The sequence below is a fragment of the Mytilus galloprovincialis genome, chromosome 3 (assembly GCF_965363235.1).
Source record: "Mytilus galloprovincialis chromosome 3, xbMytGall1.hap1.1, whole genome shotgun sequence".
Lineage (NCBI taxonomy): Eukaryota > Metazoa > Mollusca > Bivalvia > Mytilida > Mytilidae > Mytilus > Mytilus galloprovincialis.
The window spans coordinates 43,508,148-43,532,277 of NC_134840.1; the positions used below are offsets into that span (position 1 = coordinate 43,508,148).

Genomic DNA, 24,130 nt, shown 5'->3' on the forward strand with positions numbered 1-24,130 from the left:
TATTTTTATTCAAACTTGAATATCTTACAGAAAGATCGCATATTTCTGACCAAAAATTATTCGAAAAAGAAAAAAAATTAACAGAGTCGATGTGACAGCTGCAAAGAGCGTATCTTGACTTGATTATCTCAAAAAAGATCAAGGCAATATTTCCACAGTTCTTTGAATGAATTGAAAAACACACTTTAATGTCCGTATCATATAATGAAATATTAGAGGGTTTGTGTGCCAGAATAACCATCATAGCGAATTTCCAAAAGCTGAAAAGACATATCTGATGATAAGAAAGATTCGATAAAGATACTTCTTTATGAGTGATAAGGAATTCATATTTCTACTTCGCTATTCGTTTACATTATCGAACAAACGATCGATTCAACATAAGAAAAACTATATATTTAGTGGAGTGGTCTTAAAACTAGTTTAAAACTGAGACATAACCGTTATCCAGGAACTGGTTTTCTATAAAACAAGACGGTCCCGATTCCGATACGCATACGTGTTACTTTCCATATCTATATCATATAGTATGTAGAATATTTTAATAATGGTTGTACCAAATGAAAGCTGGAAGACTTGTGATTGCCGAAGAACGGTAATAAGAAATAGCATGAAATTTTAAAAGAAGGGCATACTATGTCTGTTTCTCAGACCCGAGGTTCCTGTTTTTGTAATTTCAAAGTTTTGGAACCAGTACAGTCTTATATATATATATATATCATACAACATCTCCTTTTTTATATTTGTCTAGAAAAAATCAACTTTGATTGCATATATATATATATATATATGCAATCAAAGTTGATTTTTTTCTAGACAAATATAAAAAAGGAGATGTTGTATGATTGTCAATGGAACAGCTATCAAACATAGTCCAAATGAAGAGGATAATTTACAACAATATAGGCTATCGTACGAACTTCAGGAATTACCAAACCTATACTGCATATATATAGTCAGCAACATAAGGCACCGACATCTCAAAATTTGGAACAATTGAAACAAACAAAACACGGCCTAATTTATGACCAAAAAGTAAGCGGAAAACCAAATATGACAGACAGCAACTATCGAAAAACACTTCATTATATGCTGCGTGCATGGTTCAGACACTAGGTTAACCAATCATTCTTTAACCTGGAGCAGTGGTTTTCACAACTCATCTGATCGATGTGAAGCACAACAAATACAACTAACATGCATAAAGACAAATCACACGACGTGTCGATCTAAAAGTACTTGCAGTTACCAAAAGTTAGTTTCTTTGCCTACTACTATGAAATTTATAAATATCGGATGTTCTCAAAGACTAAAGCATGTTAATTAATGTATTGCTTTCACACAAACTGAATGTCACTGTATAACTGAACCTAAAACACCTAAGCTGTACCATGCTTCATATTGAGGAATTTAACATAGAAAGCAAATTGGCTAATAATTAGCAGTGTTCTTCCTGTATATATACAAGTACCATGTAGAATTCAGAGCACCTTTTGGGTTTTTGATGATACATTTACGACCATTAGTTTTTCACCATCCAAAACCTCAAAATCAAAGTATGAATTGTTGTTTAGAGTTCAATGCACGCAATATACGTCGATGTATTTATTCCAGTATTTGCAATCTGCATACGGAGGAATGACAACTCTTTGGTCATTCAGAAATAATTACTTCCGGTTGAGTCTCTATACAAGGCTTCCATTGGTCAGTCCTACTCAGAAGCATGGCAGCTTGTCTCCAATTACAATGGCAATGTCTTATTCAATGATCAAGTTGTTACACACTCGTTTCTACAAATGAAGACGCTACTACCCTCTTCAAACGAATATCTTTTTAAATTGAAAACAAAATTGAACGTTTGTAAAACGGGCTCTTTCAGGTGTAAGTATTGACACCTTTTATATTGTTAACTACCTAATTAGCATAGACGGCCCGTGACAAGGCGGTTTTAACCAATGCATCTCTATTTCCGTAATGGTATTTTTGTTAAAAGAGATACTATTAACAAATAAATGTGTGTATTATTGTGAAGTCTATAAAAGAAAATATTTCTTATGTGAAAATGAATCATTCATTTCGCTCGATTTGACTTCATTGGAATCTCCCGACAGACTTTTAAATCTTATGTCTTTTTAATATGACATAGGCGACAAACTGGTTACTTTATGTCCACGGCGATTCTAAGCTTACGTACGGATGAATGAATTCCGGAAAAAAGCGTTTTCAACAAGTTAAATGAATCTTCAATTTTCATTGAAGAGAAATGTAATCCTTGCATTTATCCTATGTTTTTAATGACATTCCCCCGGTGAATTGTTTGTTTCTTTGCACGACAGAGGCTGGATTTTGACACTTTTAACAACGCATATAAACTGATAAGAAATTAAACTTCAGGATCCGCCATATAAATAGGGAATTTTTTAGCCATATATTACATCGACTTTTTATTTCATTTAACACAATGTTGACATATATAGAAATGCAATATTATAAATTACAAAGCAGTCAAAAGGTGTTAAAATTCCAGTGTCCTTTAAAAAGCATACCCATGTCACAACAGATAAATTTAATTTATGATTCCGCAAAAATGTTACGGTTTAAATATAATGCATTATCTCGTTTAAGAATATTATAAGTTTGAATGCTAAGAACATTTGGCTAACAATGAATCCGAACACAGACTATACAATCATTACCTCTCTGATGTTAAACCATTTGCATTGTAAATGTAGGGAACCTTTAACTTAACGTCCTTAAAATTTTTGCTGGTCGCGTTGTTGATATGCAAGTTTTTTTTATATAAAATTTTATTGTACAGTCTTGTTTTGAATGTTGGTATGGGTAATGTAATAGGTTCTACAACGTTGTCTGTAGTTATACAACTATCTGTCAATGTTGGTTAAGCTTGAAAACGTGAATCATAACCGTTTTAATGTTCATAATAACACTATTATACTATGCGGTATGGGCTTTGCTCATTGTTGAAGACCGTATGGTGACCTATATTGGTTAATTTCTGTGTCCTTTGGTGTCTTGTAAGAAGTTGTCTTATTGGCAATCATACCATATCTTCTTTTTCCTATATAAATTATACAAAAAAGTACAATTAAAGCAAAATCGAACGCCTGAAAATAATATATTCACAAGTTTATCAGCTAACAGTTAAGTCAAAGTTTTATAATCGTCTTAAGGTCCATCTTGTCATATGAATTCACATGGATTAGTTGTTGAACATATATTGTCATATGAAAATAAGAAGATCTGGTGATTCCCAATGTTACAACTCTTCTTTGATATACCAAAAATAACGTGTAAGGTCAGCAACATTTCGAGCATGCACATCAACAATGTTCGTTTCGTTTGCAGTCAAAAAGCTTCTCCTATCATATATATTTTTCATTTTTATGTATACACTATGAAGTCGTCACATCATCAAATACTTACTCAGTTATTGAACACCAAAACACGTTCATCTTGTTCATAAACAAATATCATAAAAAGGAACAGAAAAGACAAAACACAAAAATAAAAAGATAAAATAAAATTAGTCTTTGTGTATCTATACAGAAAGCAACATTGAATAATTATCCATTAATAACCAGATTGTTGATTAAGGACAAAATGTCTGATCATATGTTCGCCAGAGATTGTCCCACAACGATCTGTATATTTTGTGGTATGACACATTGACTGTGAAATGTCTAATACAAGTATAGTTTTTGCGACAGTTGCTGCTGTAGAATAGATATTGTTCAAGAATTGTGCATTTACTGGTGACGTATGTATTGTTAATTATACATTAAGTACAAGACAATAAGCATCTTATTATGCGTGATACATCTTCAAATTAAACCATCACGATTTAGACACAAGTGTAATATAAATGAAACTGTAAGCTAAAATTCGCAACTTTTTTTTTTATTTGATGCCTTGAAAGCTTCGATCATATGTTTTAATTGACGTAAAGTTACGTATTCAATAAGTTAAGTTGTTTATTTTTAATATTTACTCTTTCCACTTGATACCTATAATTCATTGAAATCCGCACAGCTTGAATGATTATTTTTGCAATTTTCTTTATAGCTCTTATAACTATATTAAGGCGGTATTATATGAATTTAAAAGTACAAGTATATTCATTTAAAAGAATGTGGTCGTACAAAATATAATCAGACAAGAAGGATATATTAGATCAGATCGAAGAAAAATACCAAGTGACTTTTCACATATAGAACAAACAAAAAAAAAAACGATCTGAAGTTATATTCGCTATATAAAAGTGGTACATTTAAGTAAACACATATTTAGTATTCATTATTTGTCAACTAACTATATTACATCAGGATAGTGTAATATATGACCTAACTAAACAGTTTGTAATATGGAAATAAACCCAACTGAAAACAACCACAGCACAGGTAACACCTTCTAGCAAATGTTCCATGTACGACTAACAAAAAAAAACTAATATTGTAAAAACCACAATAATTTATTTTCAGTTTGTTCTGTGTTCATGGCATTGCACTTGATGTAGTCGTCCTGTACTATTAGTTCAGACACATATATTGCATTATAAAACGACAAAACTTCCAATCAGCAAGTTTTAAACTATGCTCTTGTTTTCGGTAACTTCTACCGTATTTGTTACTAATTTTTTTCTTAAACTTATTTTAAAGTTATAGGTGTCTTCCATGTACCGATTTCATCGTATGTTCTGTTCTGAACATGTTGTTTTTCCACTTGGTTGTCTTTTCATTTCTAAATATTTGTTCATGTGTGCAGAATTTATTGCTGATGACAGATGAGTCAAAAGTTTAAAATTGGGTTCAACGACATAGAAATTGTTTAAATTCTTTACGAATATATATATATATATATATATATATATATATATATATATATATATATATATATATTGAAAAAACAGCACAGTGATATTTAACAAAAAACAACGCGCCTGAAAATATGAAATAACCATATTATTGTCTCATTGGCAGTCATAACACATTTTCTTGTCAAAAAGTCTTTTTGCAACCCAAACAAAGGCAGAAAGCAAGTAGAAAACCATAATTCCCGAAAAAGAAGCAAAAAAGTTAACGTATACCGACCGCAAACATAATTATATATTCGATTTTCACCACAGTGAAATGAAAAGTTCCTTCGTTGTCAAAGCTTATTAAAGATTCACCAAATATGGAGGAAAAATATGTATCTATAACTAAGAACGTCTAAATTGTCTGGTAAAGGCGTTTTATATGCGCATGGATGTTAAACTTCAATCTAAACTTGATATATATTTTCTTCTAACAGGATAGTACTGCATGCGGGTGCTCCTGGTTCGGCCCATTCAGCATTTTGTCTTTTATGGGTTTTGTGTGTGGGTGGTTCGTTTCGATCTGATGATTCCAACCATTTCAATCTGGTTTTCTTTACAACTTGTGATTATGTTGTGCTATAACACGACTGTTCTAGGTTATGGGAGGGTTTCTTAGAAATGTTAAGCAGTATATCAGTCAGAAATATTTGACTTAATCTACTAAACTATTACAACATGTTCAACAATTTCAGAATCAGTCTTGGTCTTTCAACCAACATAACTTTCAAAAAGGAGGATGAGCATTAATTCAGAATTTTATACCATAACTAATTTCTGTACGAGGCTGTAAAATTGTTTTTATTATAATGAGAACACAATTGTTTCAAACCTTGAAAGTATAAAACTGTTCTGTTCCTTAATTTGCTAACATGGACAGACACTATACATGTCAGTTGGCTTCTACAGTCAAATATGTCAAGATGCTTTCTATGTCAGTGTAATGCATCATATCAAAAATATATATCAGGCCTTTTTTCGTTTTTGATTCAAGAGTCATTGATGAGTCTTTTGAAGACCAAACTCTGTCAGGCATACACAATTTTAAGCCTTGCATATATAATGAGTTTATAAATTAAAGACAGTCCACTAGACTAAACCAACCAATAACGGACTATCCTCCGAAACAAAATAGGCAGAGAAAACAAACAACAATTAAAAACACCACATCGTCCAGATAGCCTAGATTAGAACAAGCACTAAATGAAATGGGACAAGGTTAAACAAGTTTTGATTGCGTTCAATCTTTTTGCCTATATAAACTAGATATTGGAAAAATTAAATACACAATAAAACAACATGCATATAGCAAGATAGCCCAGTTGTTACAAACAGCATGGCCAATAAGTTGCATATAGTGAACACTGCTGTTACACATCATATATGCACTAAAATAGGTTTAATGGAAAGTAGAGTCACATTCTAAGCCAGGTGCACTATAATAAGTAAAATTTTAATAGGGTAGCTTTGCTCGCTCGAACTCTTCTTAACCATTTAAAATTTACTTACTACAATCTATGACTTGGTGTTCAGTATAGGAATAAGTGGATCAAGGATTTACAACACTGAGAATTTCAAAAAAATGTACAAAGGGGATAAGACAGCCTTAAATTTTACTAAAACTTCCGTAAAGCAATTGTGAAAAGTTATTATGAAACTGATAACATGATTTCCAAAAAGGTTGTAAAATGTCGTTGGAAGTAAAACAATGCCCTTTGTGTAGAAACTTTAGTATATCTAAAGTTAGAGTAAATAAATGTAAATAAATTCTTGACTGAAAGTATTTACCATAGATACAGAAAAAAAAAATATTGAGAAACGCAGTGACTTGATCCAAAAGTTCGCATAAAAAGAGTCCTTGTACGTTTTATGTATGGTGTTTCTTTTGATAATCTATTGAATATCAACCCCCAAAACGGGTTCCGCTTTATATATAGTGTCGCAGTGTATGTTTTTTACTTTTTAAATTGGAAATAGTAGTATAGTACCTTGCGGTTGTTAGTGACTTGATCCGGAAGATTAAAACTGGCAAAAACATGTAATAATGAATATCTTTGGTAATTGCAGACATTTGACCATAACTGAAATGGGACAAAATAGATGAATGATACTATGTAAAACATTTTTTTTATCTCGACAATTATAGAAATAAAATAATTTAATTATTACTTATCAAAGCAATACATGTAAGTTCGTTTGTGTTCTATCCATGCACCTGTGTGCATTGGTCAGTGTTAATCAAGAATATTGTGCGATAGGCGGCGGATGTAAGTTCGATAAATGTCCCATAGAACTGAAGGCAGAATGTTCGTTTTCGTTTCTCAAATTAGCAAGTCCGTGATTTGATCCTTGGTAAACGTACCAATCATTGATATTCGTTTGATGAGACTGTCCTAAACTTACATTGTCATTTCGATGAATGTCGGCAGACGAAGCATTTGATAATGGTGAAGTCGTAGTCTCCTGACTTCCTGTCACTTGTTCAATCTTCACTTCCTTCGAAGAGGGCGGTGAGCTTGCTGTAATGTCACCTTCAGACGGGCTTGTTTCTTCGTCTGATTCTTTCATTTCGGTACTAGGTGAAATGTTCCCGTGTATTTTCATATGTTTCCTGAGAGAACTTGGGTGAGTATACGTCTTGTCGCAACCTCTAATTTTACATACATAGGGCTTATCACTGGTATGAACATGTGAATGTTTCTTTCGATCAGAACTATTTGCAAATCGCCTGTCACATCCCTCGAATTCACAACGGAACGGCTTTTCTCCTGTAAAAATAATAAAAGATATGTTAAATCTTTTCCTTTGCATAAATTCTAAAATCGGAAACAAAAATACAGAACATGACGACATATTATTTTAAAAATACATTTCCCTAGACAATATGTAGACAGCAAAAGGGTAAAACTATTCCGAAAGCATTCTATTTTTTTTTTGTTTGGTTTAAAAAAAAATTTTTTTGTTGTTGTGTAAACAACAGCTCTGTTCTATCTGTATATTATATAATTTTATTCTATAGGGTTTAATCCAGTAAAAGCTAGTCTTCTGTTGTCGATCATGGAGTGAAGTCAGCTTGAAGAATTAACAATTTGAAAGAAATTAGAAGTGATGAAAAATAACAGTCGGTAAATGCTAAGAAATGTCATATATATTTTTATAGTATTTGACCAACTTTTTCATTTTCTTAAAGTAATCAAAACAGAGATCATATTGTTTCTGTAAAATTAATATCAATTTACATAAACAGAGACATATAAATATTGATGTAATAATTATCAACCCTGAATAAATGTCGTGGCATTAATGTGAATATTTTTCAAAATTACAAATATTAAAATCCCCAGTATTAAATGGCACCGTTATTTCATGATGTTTTAATAGAATCCGACTATGGTTAGGGACTAAATCTCATGAGATTTGAAGAAACAATGAGATATGCTTGCAGCTCGTAGTCATTATCCTGAAGTGGCAGACAGGCAAATACAATAGGAGAGCTGTATCTGACAGCTTACTGATAAATGTTTAATCCACTATAATGACCAAAACCCGATAATATAGATTTGTCTTGAAATAATAATAATTAATTATGCTTCGTCTTTCATTTCGCTCGTTTGTTATTTTTGCAGTTATCAGGAGAGCTGTATTATATATATTGAAACATATGCCAAATTAATTTATGAACTGTTAAATTATCCCATCGTCAGGGTTGCCATATTGCACAAAATTTGGGGCATTAGTGTTTGCGATTAACATGATGATAAATAATGGAATTCATTTTCTTGATTTGAAAGTATCTTTGTATTTGTTCGTGTACCTTATATTTGTCATTGGTTCTATGTATTTGATATACATGACATAAATTGAGGCTTTTATTTGTTTACTTTTCTTTATTTTGAAAAGACAAAGTGTTAACAGTTTAAAATACATCTATTCTATTTGTTAATAAAAGTTTCCTATCTTTCAAATTTTGTATTTGTTATGCGGCGGAATCATTCAATTTTACAACGGGTCTTAAAATTGTAGTGATTACACAAAATAAACGATTATTTATTCTTGAAGTTACAATTTATACAACTTAACTTAGTACATGCCCATTCTATATTCCTAGTTATAACAACTGTTGTAAATGTTTCGAATGCATATTTTTTAAAAGTCAAATTTCTACAAATATGAAACTACATATATTTCTCCTTTTTATTATCAGCTTATCTTTGATAATTTTCCGAAAGCAGCAGTAAGTGATTATTATTTTAAATGAGAAATTGTCCATGCAAAGCATGTTGTCTGCACAGATGTCGATATTTCCTATTGCCATGCATCTGTCAAGTGAAGAGTATTATTATTTGATATATTTTAAGACTTCTTTGTATATTTTAAAACCTTATTTGGAAAAAAATATCTAAAAATACATCGGGATTTAAAATTATTCAGTATAACATTTTAAACTGCATAAACATTCATTAATATATCTTATTTTGCAAATGAAATAAACATAGTTACCCTTGTTAAGTGAGAAATATGACAACTTATTCACAGAGCTTCACGATTATGCGATTATGGTAACTAAATACGTAAAAACACAACATAAATTGACTTCAATTATTCCAAATACGGAGAAACAAGTGACAATCTTATTTTATAGAAATAATTTCTAAAATGTTTGACAATGAGCAAAAAATAATTAAATCGTGTCCTAAAATTCATCTTGATAAATTGCTTTTTTACTATATTGTATGCTCGAAACACTGTTACAGTATATATATTGTAATAATGTATTTATATTATACACTGAGTATATATTTTAACAATGTATTTATTTTTGTTCAGTAGAAATTGTAACAATTTATTTATATTGTACAATAGATATTGTAACATTGTATTTATATTGTACAGTATATATAATGTTAATATGTATTTATATTGTACAGACGATATTGTGACAATGTTTGTATTTAGAATATTGTATGTTACTATGCTAACTAATTAAATATCCCTTTTTTCCCTTTATGTTTTTTAATGTACACTTGAACTCTACTGCTCATTGGTATATACATGATCTAATACTAATATTTGCCATAAGCATAAAGACAGAGTGAGCCAGGAAAATGTTCGTGTGTCCCTTGTGGGTCTTTAGTTGATAATAAAGTGTTATTGTTGTTCTTCTTTATAAATTCGTGTATTAATAACTTAAATTTATAGATGATATTTAGTGAAAAATAAAAATCCGGAAGTGGAAATGCATGTCGGTAGTGGAACTCTCTCCATATCTGTTTATCTTGTTTTCTTTTTATTGATGAAGATATGGCATTTGACAGACTGTCAAACTGAAATCGATTAATGTTTGTGTATTTACTTCAGGATTAATTCTACTTGTAATCCAATACTCTACAAGTGTTTATTGTATGTTGCTTCCAGTAAAACAAAATTACTATTTGTATTAATTATTTGTAGTAGATTGAAGGATGCTTCAAAGCTTTCAATTTGTTCATCAGTTGTTAATATTATTTCATTGAATTCAAAATGATGAAAATAACTTTTTTAAGTAAAAAAAGATGATTGATTATATATAAGTTTCTTCAGGAAATAGAAGTAAGGATATATTTAAAAATCCTATTGAAAGTAAAAAATGACATAATATTTGTAAGAATTATTATATACATATATAACACTCATTGTACTGTAATTTCGAAGTTTACTTGCAAGCTGTCTCTCAAAATACGACAACATAAAACTAAATTCGCAACAGGTTGTCATAAAATAGTGTACGTATGTGTGTTTACAACTTTACAAACTGCTATTTCAACTTTTATATATTCTAATAAATATTGAAAATATTATGATAATAAATAAGATTTCCAGCTGTTCTGAATTACTACTACTAGCAGGAAGCAATCTTAACAAAAATGCACTTTCACCAATCTACTACAGAAGTGTAATTTGACATTCTAAATGATGGTTGTTTTCAATAGTCGGATAGCTTGTCTGTCAAGAGCACAAATTAAGCATAAGAACTTATGAATGGTACCGAGTAAAAACAAACAAAAGTGGTGAGAAAATCTTCTGTTAGGGATCAAATAGGTTACTTTTCAAAACCTACAACGTCGACAAAATGTTTGTATCCTTGGATACGCATATTTTATCACCGTGCAGATAGAAATTTTGTAATTTTTATTTTAGTAAACACACGTGAAATATTTGAAGGCAATTCGAGAGATTTCATTTTCGTTTAAAAACTACTCAAACCTCGGACTAAACATTTTACAGTAAAAGAGTGTTTTTTTAAGTGTCTGCGGTATACATATTTCAATTCAGTTTTAAAATACTTTAAATAGGTTCTGACCTGCTGAAGATCATATTTAAAATGTGTTACTTAAATTTAAACAGTGGTATTTGAATTTTTAATATGTCAAATAGAAGAGGGAAAATGTTTTGTTTATCATTTCTTCTCCAAGAGGGAAAAATGTTTTGTTGATCATTTCTTCTCCACGACTTTTAAAATGCAGGAGGGACTTTAGTTTGATTCAAGATTTATCTACATTTTTGTACAATGAAAAACATGTCTAATTTTCCTTCTCCCCAACCCTGCTGCAAAACGAATTAGCCTGGATATATAAAACTTGATATGTATATTACAAAATTCCTGTAATAAATGAAATTATAACACCCTGTTGATTCATCATACGGTAATAAAAATAAGATTTTGGTGAAAATAAGTATGGTTTACTTATCAAAACAAGTAAGGGGCGTGAAGACATAATACTCAAAGAGCGTTCTCAAAGACATCTGGAAAGAAATTTAGTTCCGACTTGTCCCCCATAACTAAAGTTTATGACCATAATTACTGTCAGACTGAAATATTAAGACGCAATGTAAAAACAAGATGTGCTCTCATCTCTTTCTGAAGCATATGACAAAACCACATTGTTCCATCATGATTTATATCAAGATGGGTTCGATTAATTGGCCTATTAATTAGTCGTTAGTGGAGCTGTTAACTTGCCACATGGAAACAGTGGGTGCAAATTTGTAGTTATGTAAAAGTTGTAAATTGGACCTCGTTCTGTCCGCCATTCCACGTGACCGAATTATCAGAACTTTTATTTTTAATTTTTTAATAATAAATAATGATAAACTTTGTTATAATGTTTCACTAAAAAATCTTTTGGAGATATCATGAAGATAATAGTGTAGAACATACATCATAGTCGCCAAAATATGACGATGACTAACTCTTTATAAATTCTTCATATGTTCGCACCCACATTAATTATTTTCTTTCATTTCAAAGACCTGGTGAAATTACAGTACATTTTCCCAATGAAACAGAAACAAAATGCTCAGAAAAAGTAGAATTATAATTAAATATTGTAACACTTATCGTATTATGACATCTTTACATTTAAATTTAAAGGATATTATTTTAATACTTGTGAAAAATCATGACAAAAGCATTGCATTCCAAAATCAATTCCGACCACTTTTTGTCAGTTTAGGTGATAAGACAATCGAAAACCAATAATCCTAGCTGATTATCAGTTTTGAAATGACACCTTTTCAAGTCCTATTAGCCACAAGTGGACAATCCGATAATATTTCTGTAAAAATTCGATTTTCTCTCCCATAGAATTATCATGGAATTGATTTTAAGCATTGAGTTTTGCGCCAAAACTGACAACTGCCTCGTAGCTTCAGTTGTTGAAATAATCACCAAAACTGTTATTTACAAATAAATGTTACAAATTAACTTTAGAAACTCTCAATTATCCTCTTAAAGTCTTCAGGCTAAATTGAATAAAAATTTACTTTTATTTTTATTGTTGCACTTGTTATATTTGACAGTTTCTTTATAGTATTCTAAAATAGAGATTGAAATTTTAAAGAATTCTTTTTTTTAAAGTTCAAAGACCTGTTAATAAGTGTACATGTTTTTGCGACCCAAAGGCTATTCGTAAATAAGTTACAAATTTTATGTGTTCAAAATCAATTTAGTTTCATGGATTATTCAATAGTTTATAACCCAGCAAAAAGTTTATTGATTCTACAAATACTCTACTCAAAACGAAACTTATTTAGTTTAATTGTAAATAAAAAAAACCTCTTTCACTATAACTTAAATATGAATTTAAATATTTTAAGGGGCGTATATGTAAATATGTAATTACATAATGTTTTAATGAACTTTTTGTCAATCAGTCTGTTCTAAATAAATACAATTCTGTATCTTTTATTTGTTCAGTTTTCATTTTTAATAAGAAGAGTTAAAAATCATTTAAAAAGTTTTAAGGGGAATCTTGTTTTAAACAGATATTTATACTTTGAAAATTTTAAAAATGTGCTTATCTTGGTCAATATCCAAATAAACTGGACATATCATATCAAATTAAATTTAAATCATATGTATTTATGTGTCAAAATATTATCACGAACAAGGAATCAAATTCTGATCGTTTAAATTTAAATTCAACAAAATTATAAGTTTACATGTTATTCCAATAAGATTTGTTCAAACAATTGATAATTCTATGAATCATTGAAGATTAAAATTTATGCGATTTTTAAAATTTCCCACAATGTTAAAAAATGAAAGCCAAGAGAGTTTTTTTTTACTTGCTCTTTTCAATAATTCCTTAAATAATAAAAATAAATAGTAAACAAATGTGTTCGGCGTATTCGTATAATTGCGAAAACTGTATCATAATCAATAATTTGTAAATATTTAAAGAAAATACAATTTTCTAAAATATTTACTAAGAATGTGGCGGAAATTCATCATACCTGTATGTGTTCTTTTGTGAATCTTGAGATTTTCAGACCTAGCAAAGACTTTTCCACATCCCGGAAACGGACAAGGAAATGGCTTTTCTCCGGTGTGTACTCTTATGTGATTGACCAGTTTATATTTTGCTTTAAAAGGTCTCTGTTCCCGAGCACATTCCTGCCAAAAACAAGTATGATTTGTTTGTTCTGGACCTCCGACATGATCCACAGTTATATGAGTCACTATTTCGTGCATTGTATTAAAAACTTTATTGCAAGGCTTTTTTGGCTCTGGTTGTTCAATGTCTGTCCATAAACACGTGTGCTCCTGTTTGATCTGTGGTCTCATGTAACGAAAAAATGCTCCTGGTCCATGTGGTCCCATGTTCATATGATTTAAAGAGTTAATAGGACCCATGTTATAATGTTGTGCGTAATGGTCCGCTCGTGGTGGAAACTGTCCAAACTGATCCGTCCTGGGATACACATCCGGTGGTGTTGGAAGTCCAAAACGGACTTGATTGTTCAAATGATGAGATGGTGCTTGATGTGAAGCATCGTGTATACCTGGGAACAGTAGGTGACTAGAATTTGTCTCCGGGTGATGATGTGAATGGAAACCAGCAGATGTAGAAAACATTCCTCCATGATGTCCGGTTCCGCTTGTTTCATGACTTGGTAGACCAATATCAGGTCTTCTGAACAAAAAGTCTCTTGCAGCATAACTTCCTAAGTGCGAATGTGTGGTTCCATAGCCATTTGCCTGAGAAGGGTACTGTGGTGGACTCGATTGATTGTGTAATCCTTCATTCATGTGATGTGGGGGACTCAACTTCAATGCTCCCGGGGGCAAAGTCGTATGTGGATTGTCCATGTACGGATTAATCATATTGGTGTACTATTTTAGTATATCATCAAGAGTTAATGATGTTATTTTTTTCACGATAACCCAGTTGGTGCACAGTGGCAAACAATCCTGATACGGCACAAGCGATGAGACTAACGTTACAGCAGAAACAGTCAACAGATAGGCCCTGCTGGGACTTGATAAAGTCGGTCCTGATTGTTGGTAGGTTCCCGTCACTCGCACCACAGTAGCTCTCTAATATAAATTCTATCTTGTCGAAAATGAAGGGATGATATGAAGACCACTACAGAGTCAAAGAAAATATTCAGTCCTGTTTAATTTTCCGACAGAAATCAAATTGATACTTTTTCTGTACAATCCTCCTCTCAATTGGCGTATCACAAATTTTGATTGGCAAATAGTAACACCTTAGTTATTTCTGATTGGCCATTTACTTTAGGGGCGTAAACAACTTCAATAAAGGCGGTGTTACGAATAACAATATTTAAACAAATATCAATTGATTGGAATTAATTTTAAATACAATAATATTATTATTATCTCCCCCCTCTTCCCTGAAATATTAGAGACTTAAATTGAATATCGTCAAGTTTTTTTGTTTATTCTTTATAAAAAATCAAATTACTGTTTTAGTTAAATGAGTTCCGATTTCTCTCTTTTGAAAATTTTAATATTTTTTCAGATCTTGATAAAATAAAAATATTATTAAAAAAAACTTATTCATATTATTATGAATTCTAAACAAGACTTGGTTCTGCTTTCACTATTAGCTGATACTTTCTTCTTTTGTTCGTGCACATTTAAAAAAATATAAATTCAAATTATTTATTCAAGAAAACTCACAAAGAGCATAAAATGAACAATATAAATGCATATGTACATAAATATTGAGAAAGAGTTATAGCTGACAAAGAGATATAATACACACATAAAAAAGGAAATATTATATTATATGGTATGATAAATATCAAGGGAGACAACCCTGTTCTTATGTAAATACTCTATTAAGTTACCATATCCATACAACAAATAAATATATATATATATGACAGAATATATAACCCACTCTTTTATTAAGTTATTTAACCATATATATTGTTGTCTTCCTATTCACTGTACTCTATATCTACTATTGAAATTTATATATTAATTCCAGCTATTTTAAAAAACCACTAAGCACAAAACTTTTTTAGATACAATAATTAATCACTTAAAATTAAAAAATGTTTTTATTGATATATGTAATTTATAAACAAAAACAAAAAGGGTCGCCATTAAATATTTATTCATTTGCAAAACACCTGTAGTAAAAATGAGTGCAAAATAAGTTGATGGTTCTAACAGATGTGGGAACATAGTTATGTGACTAGTTATATACTTCAAGTACGCTAGGAGTATATCTTATTATAACTAGAAAAACAAGCATTTCTGATGTGCTCTTCATTAGTATTTACTCCGTGGGAAACCTTATCATTCTGTTTTGTGGGAAAATCTATGACGAAAGGGAATAGTGCTTATTGAAGTATAATGTTTATTATGAAAGAAAATGTAATTATTTTATAACTATTTTATGTGAGGAAAAACAGCATTTCCCCTTTTATATTGTTTTCTCTTAAATATGATTCGTAGATCAAATTTTACACTTAGAATATTAAAAGTTAACTATTTTAAGACAAAATACTATTGTTTAAAATGTTCTAGTCAACAAGAGAAACGATACATTGAATGCATTTTCAATATATATGAAAATATTTTGTTTAATTAGTTTAATTCTTTTAGCAACTTTAATAGTTAAATATTGTAGTAGTATTTTTATTATTTAGTTTATGTCATATTTGTTGTTTTTATTTCGTTTTCGGACATTGTTACATTTATGACTATCCTAAGACACCTATTTAATATCCAAACTCAGTTAGGACCAAATTTAGGACTTATCTTATTTTAGGAGACTTTCGTTAACCTGACTTAGGACTAAAACGTGTCCTAAGACCATCCTAAGACATGTCCTAGTCCTAGGACAGCTTCGTTGACACGGCCATCTAGATAAGGGTAAAAAGCTTCAAAATGCTCCTTTGGCGCAATGTCTAATGTTGTTTTCGTATCAAAGACATTGCGTTTAGGCAAAAACGAATATTTTTTTTTAATTTTTTGTAGCAACTTTAACAAGTGGCCTGTTTACAGTTTTTAATACATTCGCAAATATAATGATATTTAATATTCTTATCTTCCAAATTGAGCACCGATTTCTGTCTTCATTTTCTTTTGGGAAAAATAATGTCCAACAACATGACATTTTCTCACTTATTAAAACCTGCTCAGACTTTTGAATCATTAAAAAATCTTGCATTTGTTATGCAAATTAATATTTTTAATTTAACTTTTCCTAATTTCTTTTTTCATGATAAATTAGAGTTCAAACTTGTGTATTGTATTTTTATTACTTTTATCAGAGACATAAAATACAAATTGTTTTTGATTGTATAGCATTGTCTGACAGAAAACTGTAGTTGGACAAATTACAAACGTACATGTATTCTCACACGTAAAAATTACAAACGTACATGTATTCTCACACGTAAAAATTGAAAACGTTTGATTAAATTAGCACACTTGCTATCCATAGAAGAGTTTGTTAACAAGCTGTAAAAGTTGTAAAAGGAAGAAATTAACACCCATTGTTCAAACTAGGTTACTTATCTATGTTGTCTAAAAATATATTTCTTTGAGGTATTCCTGACCTTTGATTATTAATTTACATAATTCATAGAGGGTCAAACAAAATTGTCTACGTAAGACAAATTGTCGGGCTTATGCGAGAAACTGAAGACAAAAATATATTTTCCACAGTAAGAAATAACATATCTATATATATCTAAAACATTGGCATTTTCTTAGACAAAATAACATTGACAACTAAAAATAAATAAAAAGTAGACCCCTCTAAGAGAAAGTGAATAGAAACAGCACAACTAACATTTCTACGGAGGCGTATTCCGATATTAAGGACATATAGTAAAAATGAAAATGGCATTGAACCTTTTAGAAAACATCAACATTTTTACTTTGATAAAAAAAAATGGCATTGAACATTTTAAATAATATAAAAAAAAAATGACTTTGATATAAAAAAAAAAAGTCCAATTTCAATATTATTTTGCGTTCAAAATAAGCTTCCGTAAATTTCCAAAAGTAAAATAGCAAATCAATAATTACATGCACATCTAAGAATTCTAGACTGACCTTTGATATCATAATACTTCATTTACAGACAATAATTAAACGGTCAACAGGAATAATTAGGTACTTTATGAAAATTATTAGATTAAATGAGTTCGTAGGAAACGAGCTGCCACCAATAACTATAATGTTGGCACTTATGAAAATCCCGATTAAGATGTTTAAGTGTCAAATTTTCTTTCAACAAAATCATCTTATACAAGATAAATCCCCAGTAAATTAATTCCAACCATCGATGTATATTTCACAACATGAAATGGATTAATAATTTCGTTGACACAAATTGCATGATGATGCTTAGAATTAAAAAGCTGAGGCATAAAATTGACTCGGCTTTATAGCAAATTGAAATACAGATAAGAACATTTGTTCAAGGACCATTTTTTGTGTGCTGAAACTATACCACCCAAGAAAAAGTTTCAAACTTCTAAAATATTAAAATGTAAATACATTTTATTACGTGTTTAATATTTAATTTGAATAACATTTTTTAAACTGTGTCTGTCCCTGCATTTTTCCTTGTATGATTTGTAAATGCTGAAAAGGAGACCTTGTTATAAATTCATTCGTTTCGTTAAATTTAGAGAAGGTTCACAAAGGGTTAAAATTGACCCTACATTTTTGACGTTTTTTTAAATCGGGACAAAAATTACAAATTTTGCATAGAAATACTTGTGATAATACTATTAAGACAAAAAAAAAAATCTGCACCTTCCTTTAAAATTTACGAAGCTTTGACCCCTGAAATAATCATTATTTGTATTTAAGGTAAATTTAGGTCAATTTTTTCCATAAGTTTAATTGTTTTTGGCATAATTAAACTTGGCCTCCATCCACGATCCAAAAAGTTTTTATATTGATGAATTCTATGTATCAAAATTGGAATCTTTTGGTTACAAAACATTTTGGAGGTGGCGGCCAAGGATTTCCTAAAGATTTTAGGTAAAAAAAATTGCACAAAATCAACAAATTTTAACAAAATGTTCAAACTGGCCTACTTTGGCTACTATGAAAAGAACTTTTTTTTCTAGCGTTAAGGCTTTTGAAATAGATTCATTTACGAATCAAATCATGACCTCTTTGGTGTTTGATATTTTATGCCATTCTATGCCATAAGTGAACCTTGTCCTTTGTTTTGAATTACAAGATATACTATTTATGTCATCTCTATTTTAATTTTTATCTTATATTTTGGATTTCTTTTCTAATGCACAAAAAAAAAAAACATTAATCATTTAACGTTCAAAATAATTTCCTATGTAAGGAAAGCTACTTATCTTGTTTACTTTTCGTCTTTAATCCTAATCAAACATTGATGATTATTCCTTTTGTCCAGTTTAACAAGGACATAATGAATTTCGGGTTCTTACAGTGTCTAATATAATAGATCATTAACACATATATACTTATCGGTTACCTATCATTTCTTCTTTTGAAATATACCCATTCCCTGCTGTCCTAACTTTTGTCAATGTTGTGTAAAACTTTCAAATTGACCTAGTCATGGCGGGATACAGTAATTAAGCATGCGCTAATCACTTTATCAACTGGGATGTCATCACCTTACAGTATAGGGATGTGTATTTTAAACTAAGATGAAAATTTCTGAACATGTCCGAAAATGGTTTTCTACAAAGATTTGTTTTTGGTGTATTCAAGGATTTGTATAGTAAGATCTATACAAATTCTTGGTGTATTTTAAATAAACTAAAATGAATATTTCTGAACATGTAAGATTTTTTTCAACAATTTTTGTGTTTTGAGGAATTTTTGGAAATGTTTGAGAAAAACGTCTTCAGTTAATAAACCAACGTGTCCTACATGTCCTACTTTAGAAAGGTATGCCAAACATATTAGTTTAATAGTATTACATATTACATCTTAAATATATTGTTATCTTACTGAAAAGAGAATATAATAGCTGGAAAATTCTTTAAAAATGCTAAATCAAACTGAGGGATACTGATAGTATACAAATGTTTCCCAGCTAGTTACCTTGTTAGTAAGAACATCGTACACAGCAAATTAATGCTGTAAGTTGAACGGAAATATTTTACAACCCAATGAAAAAGGACACTTCAGTTCATCAGACATACTAGAATAAGCAAAATACTTCACAATACTAAAGCCGAGTTCTTACTTCTTTAACTTTAAAACTGACCAGAGAATGAGCACCATATAGATAACCCGAAAATGATTTCAACTCATCAACCCTAGTGTATATGTTAATATTCATTTTGTTGATGTTAGTTTAAAAAAATAACAAATAAAAAAGGCAAACGAAAATGAATGATTAATCCTATCTTTTTTTCTAATAATATTGGAAATTTGATCCTGTATACAGAATTCCATTACATTATAATTGGCTTTTATAGATAAAATAAATCACAACACGAATTAATATTAACCATATAAAGTGACTTGCAGTACCGCGCACGATGGACCCCGCAGTGAAGCTGGTCTTTATTAACTTTGAATAAGCTCCACATTCAAATCATCTTGTTTTTATAATAACATTCTGGATGTGAAAATGAGATGTCATACCCAGAAAAGGCGGATAATGTTATCAAAAAGAAGAGTCGGATCATTATTTTTATAAATATAATTCAACCATCCTTGTCTAATCTTTAAATTTGATGTATTAAATATTAACTTGAATATGAAGATATGTTTCAAACCGCAAAGGAAAACTACTTTGTCATTTGACGCCAAAACTAATTTCAATTTTATTTGAATGTTGGTCGAGAAAATATGTAAAGCGTTTTACTATACATCAATAGATGTTTTCAACATAGATCTAAATATCTCAAGCAGATGATATTAATGTTTTGGATAAACTTAAATGTGTATCAGGTTACACTGCATTCTCTCCAGACCTTTTTAAATGACAAACTTGTCTTTTTCAAAGCGGGGTGCTTTTAGCCTTTATTCATTACGATGTTCAAGATCTAAAGGCATATGTCAAATTTTACCCTCTTTTTACTACTTTCTGTAGAAAACTTCAAATATTCTTATCAAACCCACAACCTATTAAAACGCCTCAGCCATGGTAAAATAATGCTTCTGTGAATTATGGATAAGTGCTAGAAAATTTCAAGCAAAGTGCAATTGTAATAGCAAATGACAACACTTGTCAGATAATAACTTGTTCAAAATGCTGCACATCGTTTGTACTGCAATAAAATAATTGCTCTGCAGACAATTAAGCAATGAGAACTATGAACTATCTCCTTGAAGCTTGAAAACTTTCTTGCGAAAGTCAAGTACGTTTATAAGGAGTTTTTGACTTGGGTTTTACTCGGCGTTTAAAAATCATAAAAAACACTTCACAATTCAAATAACGATTTAAAATTTGTAACAAAAGAAAAAAAGTCAATAAGGAGATCTCAGCTCCTAAAAAAAACATGCCTTTGTTTTGCTTTTCATAGAAAAATCTGTCGCTTTAATATCTTACAACAAAAAAGACAAGAGGGCACAAGACACCCAGGCGGTCTTAAAACAATGTCAAAATTTTTTTAAAAAATCATTGACAACTACATGTATCGTAAGGGGAACAACTCTATGTCAAATCATAACCCCAAAAAACCAAAACGCAAGTTTTTAAATATCAATGCACCAACCGTATCCATAATGATTTTTTAATTAAACTGAAAGAATGTAAATGTAGAAAATGACTGATGAAAAAGGCAAAGTGTTTATTGTATTTTCTTGGGACAATGTTAGGTGTGTCTACATCTCAGTATAAAACACAAATATCAAATATTATAAAAATGATAAATTTAATAAATTTATTTTTTGGAACATTTTTCCTGTATAATATTTAAAAAAACATAGGAGAGGGAGTAGACCTCAGTCATAAAAATATTTCTTTTAAAATACAAAGATTTCATTATTTTCTTTAATCTGATATCAAACTATTCGTGTTTTCACAAAAAATGTAATTTCTAAACCCTGTATATATTAGCGTAACATTACTGCAAAATATACACCCGACACTTTTAAGCGGCTACAGCTTTTACGATGATATAAGTTTATTTTCTAGATAATAAAAGGTTTAAGTTTCAAAGTGATGTCAAATGCAAACGAATCTGTAATAATTATATCTCGTGGCGGAGGTGTTAATTTAGAGACAGAAGAAACCTAGAAGGAACCATAACTCATAAATTCACATTATACTCCATTTATTTCAGCATCTGTAGATTACACTAGCATTTCTATAACCCTATTAATTGTCGCTCAACCCAGTCATATTATAATAAACATTACTTGATGAACATCAAGTGACTTATGCCAAAATAGTCCGGCGCCCGTTTTGATAAGCTCCCACAGCTTTTATACCTAGTTCCCGCAGTGAATAAAACCACGACGCAGCGAAAAGCAGTTGAAATGTATGTACTGCCATTAATCATGAAACGGAATATCAACATCTATAATATATTAGTAACTTAAGTTTTTATCAAGAAATATTTGCCTTGGTCGCTTGGCTCTCCAGGGAGTCTGATGATTTTTTATCTAGTTAATGAAATTTTAATAGACAAACCCTCAACATTTAGATATTTTCTTCAAAATGTTATTAAGACATTATAAATAATCGGGATAATATTTAACGAAAAACTATAATATATGAATTTTTGTGTTTCTTGTTATGCTGTTTCAATTTATTTTTTGGGCATATGGCAAATTTCGAAAATAAAATCTGTCCTATGTTGAAATAAAGCTAATTTCTGTGCGTTTTAATTGGATTTTATGTTCTTTAAGAAGGTTCCTTTAGTACTTTGATAACTGTTGATTTCTGTATGACTCAAAAAAGTTATAATTGTGTGAGAAAAGATGAAATGTCATGATTTTTGAAGACAAAAGAAATGATTAAAAATAAATCTCCATCCACATTGAACTAAAAAGAGTATTATGGCTGAATATAAAAAATGGTTGAATATAAAAACTAAAATGGTTTATCTTTTATGAAACAGTTATACGCTTTGCTTACGCAAAGTCTATAGCTACAAAAATATGAACAACAACAACAAAATTTCCTCCGAATTTCTAGCGGAAATATCTCGAACTTCACGTATTTCACGTAAAAAAAACCAACAATTTCATTGGAACAGACTCATACAGCATATTTAAATATTCTAACAAATTGATACTGTTTATTGTTTGTCGTTTTGTTATTCTACTGACGAAGAGTAAAATAGTAACCCTAACATGTTCATGTCAGGAACCTCTTCAGTGGTTATCTTTTGTAAAAAAATATAATTAGTTGTTAAATAAAGAATTTGGGCTTGATGATAGATCTTTGGCTATCAATTATTTTTAAAACTATTAAGACTCAGACTATAATCAAAGGACAAGGATGCCAACAACTGAACACAGTTTTACCCTCAACAATGAGGAAAACAAGTTACATGTAGTAAGATATAAAAGGAACATGCACCACAAAATGTAAACAAAACAGTTCAAAGGAGACAATATAGAGTTACTACAGAAATAAGTAAGCAATAGAGCAGACAAGCAACAATACCATCATACTATAGATCCTTTACATGGGCTTAACATAACAGAGCTAAACATACCAGAAATGTACTGGGGCTCAAATGTTTGTTAGCGCTTATTAACCATCGACAAGGCAAAGAACAACAAAAAAATAAACTATAAAATACGTTGGGAAGGGTTTGACTCATCAGATCGATAATAATTAAATAAAAAGACTAAAACAAAGATAAAAGACACAAATAATACCGGTCTTTTAGTACTTGTAGTTACTGAAAGCTTTAATACCTAACCAATTTCCACAAATTACATCATCACATCTCTTTATTTTTAATACTCTCGTTTTCCAAGACTGAAGTTTCAACTACTGCGCCTACAGACACAACACAGCTAGTATAAACATTTAATAAGATTTTGATTATAAATGAGAAAAGCCTACATTTGTGCCACTCTAAAATATAAGTGAGATATAGGACCATGTATACGTGTCTATCAACTGCAGCTAGCAATAAAAGTTTATTATGTATTAAACTATTTAAAATGAAATCTATGTTAGAACCGATTAAGAAAACTATTCAAAGATAATACTACGATGTTGAATGTTGAAAAAAGTACGTTTATCTAAGGCACAACACTTTTACACATATAGTATCTTAAGCAACATCATCGTAAAAAATAGGTTGTGAAAAAGATTCGATAGACAGACCAATATTTGTGAACCAAATCTGTCAATTTATAAACATGAAAACCGCATTTAAAGCGTTTTTTTTTTGTAGTAAAGTAACAACCAATATTGTTTTTAACCTATCTATATTGTTTTAGGAGATTTATCCGTTCGTTTTTGTTGCTATATCAATCCATCAGAGTAAATATTTTGTCAATGAGAGTTCTTACTTACTTTGGTC

General features: G+C 30.1%; 1 protein-coding gene across 1 annotated transcript; it reads right to left on the bottom strand.

Annotated features, from left to right (window-relative positions):
- Nucleotides 1–6,983: 6,983 nt before the first annotated feature.
- On the bottom strand, nt 6,984–14,863 carry LOC143068016 (zinc finger protein ZIC 1-like). The gene is made up of 2 exons (XM_076241749.1): nt 13,649–14,863; nt 6,984–7,641 (listed from the first exon to the last, which is right to left on the bottom strand). The coding sequence occupies exons 1-2, from the start codon at nt 14,517–14,519 to the stop codon at nt 7,112–7,114; spliced, it is 1,401 nt and encodes a 466-aa protein (XP_076097864.1). The 5' UTR covers nt 14,520–14,863; the 3' UTR covers nt 6,984–7,111.
- Nucleotides 14,864–24,130: the final 9,267 nt, after the last annotated feature.